Here is a 14,768-nt window from a genome sequence, read left to right on the forward strand (position 1 = left end):
TCCCAGGGTCCCGGGACTGAGCCACTCGTCGGGCTCCCTGTGCAGCAGGGGCCCACTGCTCCCTCTCCCTGCCATCCCTCCTGCCTGTGCTCTTTCTCTCTCTCTCTCTCTCTCCCCCTTGGCTGCTCTAGCTGTATCTCAAATAAATAAATAAAATCTTTAAAAAAATGGGTAAAGAATTGAATAGAAAGTTCTCTAGAGATACCCAAGGAAGATGCACAGATGGCCAACGAGCACATGAAAGTATGTGTGACAACATTAGCCATCAGGAAAATACATCCACAAAATCACAACCACAATGAGAGTAACATGGCAGCCCCACTAAGATGGATATAACGAAAAAGACGGGTCGTAACAAGTGTTAGCAAGGATGTGTAGAGATTATAATCTTCATATACTGTATGGAATGTAAAATAATGCAGCCACTTTGGAAAACACTCTGGCTGCTCCTCATCTGAAAGTTACCATTGTACCCAAAAGAAAAGAAAACACATGTCCGTGTGGAAACTAGTACATGAGTGGTTATAGTGTTATTCCTAAGAGCAAATAAGTGGTAATGTTTGCACAACTCTGCAAATATACCAAAAAACACAGAGCTGTATATTTTAAATGGGTGAACTGTGTAGTGTAGGAATTCTCTCTCAGTAAAACTGTCATTAAAAGGTAATGTGACGCGGGGCGCCTGGGTGGCTCAGTGGGCTAAAGCCTCTGCCTTCAGCTCAGGTCATGATCCCAGGGTCCTGGGATCGAGCCCCGCATCAGGCTTTCTGCTCAGCAGGGAGCCTGCTTCCCTCTCTCTCTCTCTGCCTGCCTCTCTGCCTACTTGTGATCTCTGTCTGTCAAATAAATAAATAAAATCTTTAAAAAAAAAAAAAAAAAAAAAAAAAAAAGGTAATGTGACAGGGACGCCTGGGTGGCTCAGTGGGTTAAGCTGCTGCCTTCGGCTCGGGTCATGATCTCAGGGTCCTGGGATCGAGTCCCGCATCGGGCTCTCTGCACAGCAGGGAGCCTGCTTCCCTCTCTCCCTCTCTCTCTGCCTGCCTCTCTGTCTACTGTGATCTCTCTGTCAAATAAATAAATAAATAAACCTTTAAAAAAAAAAAAAAGTAATGTGACAGAGTTTCTCAGAGCTAAGCCAGAAATAAGTCTTCATATCTAAAGGACCCACTAAGTGTCTACCACAATAAATACAAACATACCCATATACTAAATAAGTAAATGGAGAAGGAAAAGCTTTTCTTTACGGTATAATCCCAATTAAATATAAAAAGAATAATGGAAACAGAAAATCACTATTTGGCAAATACCACAGAATTAACAATTTCAGTCAAGAATCATCAATGGGTGCCAAGGATTAGTGGGTTCAAGTATGATGAAAAGAAAATATTTACATAGTCTCAAGTTATGTACCCCACAAGATACTTACTAATTATAAAGAGAAAACAGTAACTTTACAATGGAGAAACCTGGCAAGACACCACCTTAACCAAGTGATCAAAGTCAACATCGCAGTAATAAGATACAGACATCATGAACCACAATATGATGCACTGTAAAAGGCACAATGTCACTTACGAAGTTTGTTTGCCAAAAATGTATCACTCGAATTTAATCATGAAGAAACACCTGACAAACCTGAATTAATGTTACATGTATGTTAGACTTCTCCAACTAAAATATAAGTTTCTATTATAATGTCACCACATTACATATTCATTATGAATTCCTCAAATGTCTGTGAAAGTACAGAGTGGAGAGTGGCACTCAGTGTCTGATAAGGCAGGAACACAAGGCCAAGTCTATGTACATGACCCTGAACAACTCACTCAATCACTTGGAATCTAGACATTCCTCTCTATAAAATCAAGACACGATATGGTATGTCTATTGAACAAAAGAGATGATGCATATAAAGCGACTTTTGAAATCACAGGGCACTATGCCAATGGAAGTCATTATTAACTCTTCATTTCACATAACAACAAAATAATTTCAAAGCTATTGTGTAAAACTAACAGTTTCAACGCACCTTGAAAATCAGAATCAGCCTGTGTTAAAATACTCAAGAACCCTCCTAAAAGATTTTTCACAGTTCCCTGAAGATTAAAAAACAAAACATAAGAAATTAAATTTCTTACCTCATGAAAGCATGAAGTAACTGTAATGTCATGATAAATGATTTGATACTCTACTATCTATACATATATAAATATTTTCAAATAACTGAGAAGAATGCTATGTGTACAATTACACACTTTTCATTTCCTTTTTTTTTAGGTGGTTTATACATTCATGTTTTTCATACTGTTTTTGTTTTCTGGTTTTTCAAAAACAGTGACTATATATTAAATGTAATTTATAAAATATTACCCATTCTCAGAAATAATACAAGGATTAGTTAGCCAACGACATTAATTTTTTATGCTGCTTTAGAGAACTATGGAATTAAAAGATTTTTAGATTACCATTTGTACATAAAAACATACCTAAGGTATTATAAAAGATAAATAATCATCTCAATTTTCAGACAAGTTGAGTTCTAAATAAGGAGATGAGCGACTGGGGCATGCGTGTGATAAACATTCACCACATTTACTATATGCATCTTTTACCTGTTGCATGAGTAGAAAAATATTCTTTTCCTTTTGTCTGATGATTTTCAAAAAACTCTCAAATACGTGGGCAAGTACATCAAGTTTGGCTTTACCAGTAGAAAGCAAATTTAATTCCAGCATACAAATCTCAGGATATATGATTTCCCCTTCAGTGAAGGTTTCAATCAAGTCCTTTGGACTGCTTAACACACTAAAACCTTCTGCTTCAGGTTTCAAGTCTACACCTGAAAGAGGAAAAGAAAAAGATTATTTTTATTCCCTAAACCCTGAATAAATATTTCAAATCTCACTTAACATTTTAGGAGATCTTGTGGCAAAGTGCCCTTTGTAAGAAGATTCTCACACAGCCTTTTCCTACACGGCAACTTTTGATTAGAATAAGTATCTTGGAAAATCAAGTCTAGTGGATATTTTGAAGATAAATGAGTGGCTTAAAAGTAATTTTGATCTTCAATAGAATCATAAATATCAACAGTAACTTTTACAGACATAAGATACAGGGGTACCTGGGTGGCTCAGTGGGTTAAAGCCTCTGCTTTCGGCTCAGGTCATGATCCCAGGGTCCTGGGATCGAGCCCCGCATCGGGCTCTCTGCTCAGCGGGGAGCCTGCTTCCACCTCTCTGTCTATCTACCTGCCTCTCTGCCTACTTGTGATCTCTGCCTGTCAAATAAATAAATACAATCTTTAAAAAAAAAAAAGATAAAGATTTAACACATTTTCTCTGACAAAAGTGGGAAAAACCCTATCCCAAACTTTCTGACCCCAAAATACCTAAATCACAGGCTAGTTCATTTGCCCATTCAGATCTCTGCGAAAATGATAGCTTCAGCTATTGGTTGGATAAATTCTATACTTTGTCTTCTTCATAAGTGAGAAATGGACACTGTCACTGAATATTACATTTTGGAAAATTTGACTGATATGCTCTTAAAACTGACTGTAGCGCTGTTTAAAAAAATGTTCATGTAGTTAAGAAATTTATAAATGTCTACATGATTAAGAACTAATAAAAAGGAGGACGTCTGTCATTATAAAATGTCAGTACACTGATAAAACCTACACCATTGAACTAATATTTTTTCCAAAAGTGCTTGCTCAGAAGGTAGGAATGGGGGGAGATGGGAGGAAAGTGGTTAAAAGGTGCAAACTTCTAGTTTCAAGATAAATTAGCACGAGGGATGTAATGGACAACATGAGGACTATAGTGAACACTGCTGTTTGATACGTAAGAAAGTGGTCAGCAGAATAGAACGTACAAGTTCTCATCGCAGGGAGAAATTTCTTTCTTCTTTTCTTTTTACTGTATGTGTATAAGATGATGGAAGTTAACTTATACTATTGTGATCATTGTTTCATAATATTTGTAAATCAAACCATCATGCTACAGATCTTAAATTTCTACAGTGATGTATGTCAATTATTCCTTAATAACACTGGAAAAAAGAATAGTTTAATAAACCAAGTTACATGAATCTGTGTGTGCCTATATACATAGACACATATATAGATTCTTTCAATTTGTGGCTGCTTCTGTTCTTTTCACTCTTTATTATACACAAACACTTGCTATGGGTCCAACAAGACCTTTCCCTTAGGACACCCACAATTACTCCTTCACGCAACGGGAAAGAGAAACTAGACTGAGGACAACCAGGAGCTGGAAGCAGCGAAGACTAGCAGTTCTGGGACGGCCGTATGGCCAACATTCAAGAGATGGAGTCTTCCAGAAAGATCTTGGCTCCAATAGGCCCATCTATTCTGTTCTACCCAAATTTTGAGCCCAGAGACAAAGGATCATGTTCAATCCGAGGGACAAGCTGGGTTGTGGTGAGTTAAGAAATCTGGGCTGCACCATCCTTGGAAGTCACAGAAAGATGTCTACACTCCTTACCTTAATTCATCTTTCTAACAAACTGCCTGAAATGCCCTTCCTGTCAGTGTCTGTCTGGATAGATTTTTTTTTAAAAATTTAGGCCTCACTATTAACCGAACATCTCCAGTGAGACCTTCTCTGACTGCCCAATCACTATCACATCAGCCTGTTTTATTTCTCCATATTGTCCACTTCTGACACCTAGTGTTTGTTTTTTTCTACTGGAATATCGATGAAAGCAGGGACTCTCTCTACCCTGTATTCTCAGGCATTCAGTCAATTTGGCAATAACAAAATATATCTGTATGACGTTGCCTATACAAATGCCAGAATTTATTGTCAAGATCAAATAAAATGAAGCAATGCACTTTTTAAATGGCAAGGCAATACAAAATTCTAAAGTGGTATCACCGCAGCCACTTTGCTAATTGATAATCTGACTTGCAAATCCAATCACAAGTACTTCAGTGGTATCTTACCATCATCTCGGGCTTCACTGTCCTCAGGATTGCTCTCGCTGTCTGCTTCATAGCCTTCCTCTTCAACCAAAAGTTTGAGACTGCAACACCGAGAGTCCTCAGCGTCTTCTGGAAAATCACCAGGTCGTGATGACAGTTCTTCTTCCGATGGATGGTGCTGTAAGATCAGCGCAATCAGAAGGCGAAACTTGTAATATTTGCTCATGTTTAGGAACAGAATGTTTATTACTCCAAAATCATTTCAAGGATCGCTTCTGCATTCTCTTTAAGGAAAAAAGTCTCAGGAATCAATAAGATGCACTACAAATTATGAAATTCGTGCAGCAAAAAATTTCCAGACTCTCTCAACTTTATAAACACTTCAGAAATGGGGGTCTCTAACAGATGAAGCTATAGGTCATTTCAGTTTTACTGAAAAAGAAGTCTATGAAATTTCACTCTTAGTTACATAATAGGAAATGTCTAAAAACCACAATGAGGTGGAATTATATTTCTTACAACTTAATGCTAGCAAATAAATATTATTTTTACAAATGTGTTCAGGGAAAAAGACATTTCCATAGGATTTTTATAAATAAAATGTTTCATAAACTAGGTAACCACAGTAGACATAAAAATTATTCAACAGACTCAATCTCAAAAAACAGACTGAGGGTTTCTGGGGGGAGGGGGGACGGGAGAGGGTGGTGGGGATATGGACATTGGGGAGGGTATGTGCTATGATGAGTGCTGTGAAATGTGTAAACCTGGTGATTCACAGACCTGTACCCCTGGGGATAAAAATACATTATATGTTTATTAAAAAAATTTTAAAAAATAAAAAAATTATTCAACAGGATTAATTTTAAGATTTCAGAATCCAGTTGTCCATATAAAAGCATTTGGGAAATCGAGAGCATTAATTCTGGTGCAATAACCTGCTGCAAGAAATCTTCCTTTTCTTATAAAAATGCTACCAGTATCTTCACTTTAGAACACATTTTCACTTGAAGCATGTCAGAGTACTTTATCACTGCAACATTAATGAAAGGTAGAAATAAAGTAGTATTTTAACACTTTCCAATAAACCAGCTGATGCAGGAATATGACAAAGGCAACAGTTGTTATTTCAGTAAGTTTTTTAAAGTTATAACAAACAGCAACATAAAATATTGTGGCAGAGGATTATAAAATGTCATGTATCTGGCTAGACTGTGAAATTAAAAGAGAAGTTACATAAAAATAAAGGACAGTTTTATTAAGAAGTTACATAAAGATAAAGGACAATTAGTTAATGGTTAAAGAAACGTGAAAGAAGCAGCTAATTTCTATGCAAGTATAGTCATTTTTGTTTGAGTGATGTAAAATTAAAATGAATAGAGGGTTCTGGAAATACTAACTGTATATTACGAAAGGATCAGAAGATAGGATCAGAAAAAAGAGCTGAGTGATCACCATCCCTGAACTATCATTTATTAAACTATCAGTTATATGTAAGACTTATCAAATCATACATTGCTGTCCCACTGACAGTCTCAGTAAATTGCCACATTGCTCTCGTTTTTTATGAGCTAGGGCACTGAGTAAATGCTATCCACCCCACAGATGGAGTTATGACCCCCAGAATTCACCTGACCAAATCCTGGCCCGTGTGTTCTAATCACATTCATGAGGGCCCTACTCCCATCCCACACGTGTCTGCCTCTGCCAGTCACACCCAAACAACACACCTGGATCTTATCCATACCTTCTCAGTCATAGCATCATGGTGTTCAAAATCTGCTGAATGATTCCCCAGTGCCACTCGGAGCAGGGCATCAAATAAAGGCTTTGCTAATTCTGTTTCAGTCACCTTTGACTGGGAAAGATGGTCCTTCATTTCAAACAATATGTTTTCCACGGACAAGTTCTAAGGTAAAATAAAGGATACTAAGAATATTAATAACATGCTTTAAAAAAACTAAAGTGACAAAATAAATAATATTTACTTAATAAGTAGAAACCTAGTCCATTTATTTGCAGCAGGTATGAAAGTAAAAGGACTACAAATACCTAGCTAGCTCTTATACAAATACCCAGTTACAGTTAATAACATTTTTATTTACCAAATGCTTCACTCACCTTATTTCATTCTGAGTTTCAGTAGATCACAAATTAACTGTATCATACACAAAAAGATTAGTTGAAACTTCAGAGTTTTGATTAACTATCCCTACATTTTACAAATGCCTTATTCTTAGAGATTCTGTAAGACTCTAAGAAGGGCTTAGATTCCAATCCCTTCCTCTCTCTCCCTTCTTTATTCCCTTCCTTCTGTCCTTGAAGGAAAACTCTTTCTGCCTGCCTGTGTCCCTATATTAGGTGATGAGGCCACAAAGACAGATATGAAACTGACTTCTCCCTTAATGAATTCCCTCCACCATTGTAAGAAACAGATACATGTAGACAAGACATGATGACGACCACACTAGAGCTATAATCAAAGTTCTAGGATAATCAAAAAGAGAGAAGGTGCCTGAGAGACCTGTCAACAGTGTCCGGGGGAGGGGTCGTATGAGATGGATGAGAACAAGTAGTAGCGGGCAGGCATCGAGGCAGAAGTCTGCCGGTCAGAAGGACACATCCAGAATTCCTAACAAGGAGTGGCATCTTGAGAAGCTGTTAGCCAGCTCAGTGCGGTGGACGGCAGCATGGTGAAGGGAGGCAGGACGCGAAGCCAGGCACGGAAGTGAACACAAGACACTGGGGCTCTGTATGCTAGCCTACGGAGTCTGGGGTTTTAACTTTGAGCACTGTGGAGACATCAAGATTTTTTAGATGGGAGGAAACAGGGAGACAGGAACTGCACTGGGGAGAGCCTGTGGGCTGACAGAACAGTTAGGGATGGTTATTAACAGGGGGTCTGCCATATTTGAAGTTTCTTTAGAAGCAGGGCCTGAAACTGAGGATTCTCTTTCCAGCTGAGGAATGTTCTCAGGAAAAATCTGTAGGGTCGTGAGGAAAGCAGAATATATTTGGGGGTGGTGGAGGGGGGAATCCAGGCAAGAATGTGGTTTCAGAATAAATGCTGGGCTCCAGCCTGACTCCATGGGAAGCTCTGGAGCCTGGACTGCACCACAAAGATTGTCGCACTCCACAGAGCTATATCCATCCATCACTGGCTATGAGCATCCTTCCCAGGCGTCTATAGAAGGGGCGTCTCCCATGAGCCCAGGGCAATCCTTAGGAGATAACTCACATCCTTGTAGCAATGGCAGATGGGTGCATCAGCTTGGTAAAGGGGGTCTGAGCAGGGCACCGAACAGCATCACACTGAGATTATGAAGTTTGAACTTCGAAACACAAAGTCCGTTACTACTCATCTGACACATCGTGCATATCTAATGCCTTTCAGGGTTGGTAAGTTCGATACATGTGGTTTTGCATTCCAAACTAAACTGTAAGCTTCTTGAGGGCAAGACCTGGGTCATGCACTTCTCTGTCCTCCGCAGCACCTGATACTGGGCTAAGCCTAAAGAAGCTTCTCAGAACTTACAATCTTTGGAAAAACAAAATCACAACAGTATTACGTTAGAACTTTAAAATAAGGAGAGGAAAGTACAAAAGCCGAACAGAGGAGAAGCTATTACCTGATTAGGTAACTCTGATTCCGTTTTCTGCTGACTGTCTCTGGTACTGTGAAGACAAATGGCAAGAAGGGCTTCCAAAAGTCGGATGCTCTGCAGGGAGGCCTCACTTTCTCGGCTCGTAAGTACCTCCGCTTCCTCAGGAGCTGAAGTATGTCCCCCGTTTGCGGAAGACAGATGCTGTGACTCCAATTTACCTCCACTGTCCGCACTCCTGTTTAGATCACCCAGTTCTGATGCTGCGGGGTCTCTCTTTACAGTCGAAGATAGTAAGTCTTCCCTCGCGGTGGCCTCAGATGGAGACGTTCCATTTATATCTCGGTTTTCGTGGGCGCGTAGGTCTCCTTCCCTTAGCCCTTGCTCCTCTCCGTGACTTCCGAACAGTTTCTGTATGATCATAAATATTAATTTATGGCAAGCCTGGAAACCACCAAGTCTGTAAAACTGTTTCTGGAAAACCGGACTCAACATGTAGATCCAACGACACATGGACCAAATGTCTGCTGCTCGGTGCATGTGTTTGGGAGCAGGCAAGACGAGGCTCTCGGGAGATACACATGGCGGCATGCGATGTAAAGGCTCACTCGCTGTACTGTCATAGCCAGAAGTATCTTCTGAGTCGTTGGCCGACTCTCTGTCAGACTCCGCTTCCTTACTGACACATAAGAATGCCACGCAGAGGAAGAGGTTTATCATGTTGATATGAACATCCTGGTTAACAGACTTCCGCTTCTTTGGACAGGCTTCTTTGAGGCGGGCATAAAATTTGCTAAGACTCTGGGGAGAATCTGAGCAAGCTTGCTGGTTACGAAAAGGAGTACCTACATTTAAGGACGACAAGTCCTTCTGTTCGACGTCTATCCCATCCACACCTGGAACTGAAGAATCTTTTTGTTGTTCCCCTAGGCTGATTATCAGAGTTTCAAAGGCTTTTAGGGAATGACTTCGAATACCATCTAAGTAATTTAATTCAATTAGTTGATTTACTCCATTACAACTTAAAAACAAATCTCTTATTATCCTGTGAGAGAAAAAAAATACACAAGATTTTACATATAGAAACATCATTCATAAATAGATACATATACTATTTAAATATGTCATTGCTGCACGTGGTATATATTAAACACTAATCTATTCATCAATCATCTGGCTGGTGTTCTTCATGAGAGCAGGATCGCAAATTATTTTCTAATTACTTTCACATACATCCTTCTTCAAACATCACAAATATGACTCCAGCATTATTTAGGAAGAATGGATTACACACACACCCAAGTTAAATGAAGCAACTCAGGGAAGAATACTTTTCCCCAACTGGCAGGTTCTGTGTAATTCTAAATGACACAACCACCTCCGCACTTGAGATGGAAAGACTCTGACAATAGGCAAGTCTGTGTGTGTCCATCTGTTTGTCTGCCTGCTGGCTTACTCAGGAGTTTTTGTTTGTTTTACGTCTGCACCTCATAAAGGGAGGGAGCCAAGCTGCAGATCTGAGTCTCAGGTGAGACTCATGGGTCTGGATCACTGGAATCCTACTAATAACTAAATACGTCAGCTCAGTAAAGATCCAAGTTGTCCACAAATACACCAAAGAGTTACAAAACTTTTCGAATCAAAGTCAGTTTTATTTAAACAATGTGAGGATGTCAGAAATTTAAAAAAAATTGTAAAGATAATGATGACAGGTTATATATTATTATGTTTTTGAAATGGTATACACATTAATTAGTAAGACCAGACTATCAGAAGCAAGCTTTATTCATGTTAATTATTTTTTAAGTACCAGACTTGACAATCACAAAATCTGAAAATTTACTGGTAGAATTCTAAGTAATTTGGATTTTCTTTCCATTTTTTGTTTAAATTTTAGTTTATTTATTTGTCAGAAAAAGAGAGAGAGATAAAGAGAGCACAAGCACGGGGAGGCAGAGGGAGAAGCAGGCTCCCCACCGAGCAAGGAGCCCAACACAGGACTCGATCCTAGGACCCTGGGATCATGATCCTAGCCAAAGGCAGATGCTTAACCAACTGAGCCACCCAGGTGTCCCTTAATCTTCTTCTTTTTGCTTATCTGTATTTTCTGTTTTTTCTATATACATTGTATTTATAATAAATTGTATTTATAATAAATGTAAATGTGGTATTTAAGAAATCATAATCCCCTTAAGTCTACTGCCTTGACAAATAATTATCATTTTAGATATGTGTGTATTTTACAAAGCTGTAAATAAGTGGGTGATATTTTTAATTTTGTATGTTTTATTGATAAAATATTATTAGCACTTTCTCATGTCACAGCATGGTCTTTGTAAACATTATTTTTAATGGCTAATAATTCTGTCAAGTAAATATAAATTAATTAATTTAACCTTGCCTCTGCTATTGGATATCTGTGTTGTGTCCATCCTTCCCTCAGTGGTGTATATTTAAAACTTTTTCTCCACTGAGAAATTAAAATCAATGGCTCTATGCTCTTCCCTATAACCACTCCAGGAAACTGAAATAAATAAATAGATCAATAGATCAACCAATCAATACAAGTAAAGCAAACTCTGACATGGGATGGGAACACTTTTTGTTGTTAAAATAAATTAAATCCTAGGAAAGAATAATGGGTAAAGACATTCAAAAGCACACAAGAAAACGGTATCTGCGCAGATGTCCACATACAAACCTGGACTTAAGCAGGGTAGGCAGGGTTTTTAAATAAATCTGCAGCACTTCCTGGGGCAAACACAGGTCATGATGGGGACATGCGTGCGTCTGAGCTGACGTGGCGCTACGGTGTTGACAATGGTGTGCTAACTCGACGCCTCGCTGGAGCACAGGGTTAAAGACGGAATGATACAGTTTCCACCGCACAACGACATTGCCTCTCTGCATTAGAGTGCAGATGTGAAGTGCGATCTGTACGCTACGTAACCTGTCTTCCTCAAAAACAAACTTCTGATAGGCCTCTAAGGCATCCCATTTCCACAGCAAGTCTTCAGATCCACTGCTGGGCAGGATCCCTTGAAATCTGTAGGCAGGGCTGGCCAGACTTGGGCAAGGCGCGGCCTCGCGCGAGTTTCCCTGCAGCGTCTCTTCTAATCTGGCGAGTTGATCAGGGTCCATGGTACAAATATTGCAAGCCGCTTGTTTAATTTTTTGCGGGGCCTCGGCTCCTCCCAACTGATCCAAGATAAGCTTGTTAAGGACATTGAGTATATGCTGCTGAACGTGCTTCAGCGCGGGCAGCTGGAACGCATGGAGCAGAGGGACGATCACGGATTTGGGGTCCATGCAGCAGCAGACCCCGACGCTCTGGATGCCGGACAGGATGTGGACGCAGGTGCCGCTCAAGGACGCGTGCCGCAGCAAGCGCAGGCACTGGTGGGCGCACACCGCGATGCAGCAGCAGCGCTCGGGGTAATGAACGTCTCCCTCCACGGTCTCCTCGAATGGGTTTTGGGAAACCTGGTTTTTAAAAGCCGAAACCAGGAGGCCCGAGAGGTCTCTGTGATGGTGCATAAAGTGAGAGTACTCACAGCGCCGGTGCCGTCTCCGCGTACACAGGGAATGATGAAGCTGCTCAGATTTTACCTTCTTGACGGTGCTCATGATTTTCACCACACTGTTGACGAGGGCTTTCAGGTGCTCCGAGGCCTCGGCGGGAGCTCCGTCCCGCACGGCCAGCCACTCCATCTGAAGAACGGCTGTTTCAAATAAGCTGAATCCGTGGTGCTGAATGAATTCCTGAACCAAATCCATGGCTTGGCTGAAGAAGAAGGGATTGGAAGCTGCACTTTGAAGACAGCAGATCAGGATCTGCAGAACCCCTTCCAGAAGCTCCGGTAAAAGAAGGGCTCTGTGGCGATACTTTGAAAACGCAAAACCTTCTCGAACCTCCTGCAGGGTTCTCTTTTGTCTCGGTGCAAAGGGGTCCGGCTGCTTTTCTAGGCAAGCTCTAATTTTTAAAGCCGCTCTCAGCAATTCCGTTAAGTTTTTCCTAAGGTTTTCTGGCATCATCTCTGCAGTACTAATATCTACTGACATAAGATGCAACACTGTCCGAAAAAGCATCCGTTGAACCAAAGCCACTGGTTCTTCAGTCCAACCTGTAGAAAGCGTCTGACTCTCCAAGTTGTCACTTAGATTACAGCAGTCCCCAAAGCCTGCTAGAAATTCAGTCAGTGTGGGCACTACAGTGGCTACCAGAGCAGAATTATGATTCAGGGTCATGTCAAACTTACAAACTTTCTCTAATAAAGATAACAAAACATGACATAAGTCAAAAGGAGAATTATTCATGTGACTGATAATAGACAAGGCAGCTGGCTCACTCAAAATGTCACTGTTTGACTCCTGTCTTGGAATAATCTCCTTGGAATGTTCCAAAGCCATGGTGTCAGGAGGAGTCTGTTCTTTGGTTGGAAAGTGGTCAAGTTTAGCCGTAAGGGGGTCGTCGTTAGGTGACTGGGTTACAAAATGCTGTAGCAGACGGGGCCGTCGATGCTTATTCATTGCTACGCTCTTGTCATCCGAATTGGCTTCTGAGTCTGAGGTGGAGAGCCGTGTCTTTCTTGCGTCTCTTATTGAATAGCGGTGGGTAGTTTTACGCTGCCGTCTGCTTTTTCGAAAAACGTTTACTTTCGCAGAAACCTGACCAGATGGGGCACTTCCTTCTAAATATAATTTTTCCTGAGTAGATCTTTGTGAACTTGAGTTCTTTTCTTTGGTCAGGATTATATCAGCTGAGAATGGTAGATTAAAATCTGTTAAGAAAAAGAACGGAAGTTTAGACCTTAATATATTTTCAAACTCAGTTTGTACAGATGATTACTCTCTTACTTATCTTCCACTCTTGGAGCTTTTCCTCAGTTATTTTTTTCCCCCCAGGGGTGATTTCCTTTAGCTATCTGTCGTGTTCTCTGGATCATTTCCCCCTACACTTATTCTTCTCATGCTAGGTACTGGGTAGCATTGGTTCAAAGGATACAAATTGATTTTGAAAACAACAAAGGAGAACAAAATTAGGGGCATAAATCTGATTTGAAACCATACATTGCATTCTGACATCAAGATAAGAGACTCTAGATTATCTGGGATTTAGCACTACTATTCACACCATCTTACAAATCTCCTCTAATAGTGCCATTAATTAAGAAACAGGAGTATATTATATTCTCAAAAATAGCATTTAGCTTATATCCCTGATATAACTTAAGAACTTTAAGATGGTCCAAAATTATTTAAAAATCATATAATAGATACCAACTGTTCTCTAAGATTGAGGTTAAAAGTGTTCTTCATTCAAAATATTTACCGAATGTGCCACACACTGAACTAGGTACAGGCATCCCTGTTTCACCCTCAGTGCCTAGAACCTAGGGCCTGGTACGTGGACCACATGCAACACCTATTTCTTGAGGAAATGAATAAACCCTTCTTACTAATTAAAAAGTAAAATCAGTCTTTCTCTTTGCAATATTACAAAGTAAGATCTATGTGAAAAATATAGTTCTAATTCGGAATGAATAAATAACAATCTATAAATAAAAGATCTGGGTCTCAAGAGAGAAGGGGAGAAATTAAAAAGAGTCTGACAAACTCCACCTATACAAAGGATGCAGGCAATGAAGACAACTTTCCTAAAAGAACACCAATCGGATAGCTTAAGTGATAAATAATTTGTGAATTCTACAAATTCACAAGAAAATGAGAGCGGAGTTAGTGAATCAATAAATAAGCAGTGAAACAATATTACAAGACCTTAGATAATCCCCTAAAAAGAGAGCTCCGTATCAGGAATGTATTAAAAGTGCATATATGACATTGAAATACCAGATAGAAGGATTTATGTTTAACCTGATAGATCGTTAAACATCTCACAATTCACATATTCCAGAAATGGTCAAGGTGAAAACTGTTAAACTGTCCACTGAGACATTCACAGTAAGTTTCAGATACTTAATATGATATATATATATATATATATGTGTGTGTGTGTGTGTGTAATTAAAATTTTTTTTTCAAAATCAGATACTAAAAATATGTGTTGACCTTAAATTGCAATAATGCTATCTAGTCTTGAAACAAAATATTACTTCAAATTAATCTCTTCAAAGAACAGTAAAAAAATTAAACTAAACTGCCAAAGTCACCAGTAGAGTACTGGTAATAAAAAGCAGTCTTTAAGATAAGTGACAGAG

The 14,768-nt window shown here is 39.6% G+C and overlaps 1 protein-coding gene across 1 annotated transcript in view; it reads right to left on the reverse strand.

Moving 5' to 3' along the window:
- LYST (lysosomal trafficking regulator) overlaps positions 1 to 14,768 on the reverse strand; it is a 173,109-nt gene that overhangs the window by 115,594 nt on the left and 42,747 nt on the right. The window contains exons 5-10 of the mRNA XM_080822463.1: positions 11,252 to 13,331; positions 8,578 to 9,595; positions 6,696 to 6,857; positions 4,970 to 5,126; positions 2,613 to 2,839; positions 2,030 to 2,096 (exon numbers count right to left, since the gene is read on the reverse strand). Of these exons, the coding sequence (XP_080678589.1) occupies positions 2,030 to 2,096; positions 2,613 to 2,839; positions 4,970 to 5,126; positions 6,696 to 6,857; positions 8,578 to 9,595; positions 11,252 to 13,331 (3,711 nt within the window). The remainder of the gene's footprint in view (positions 1 to 2,029; positions 2,097 to 2,612; positions 2,840 to 4,969; positions 5,127 to 6,695; positions 6,858 to 8,577; positions 9,596 to 11,251; positions 13,332 to 14,768) is intronic.

This window comes from Martes martes, assembly GCF_963455335.1.
Source record: "Martes martes genome assembly, chromosome: 14".
NCBI classification, from domain to species: Eukaryota; Metazoa; Chordata; class Mammalia; order Carnivora; family Mustelidae; genus Martes; species Martes martes.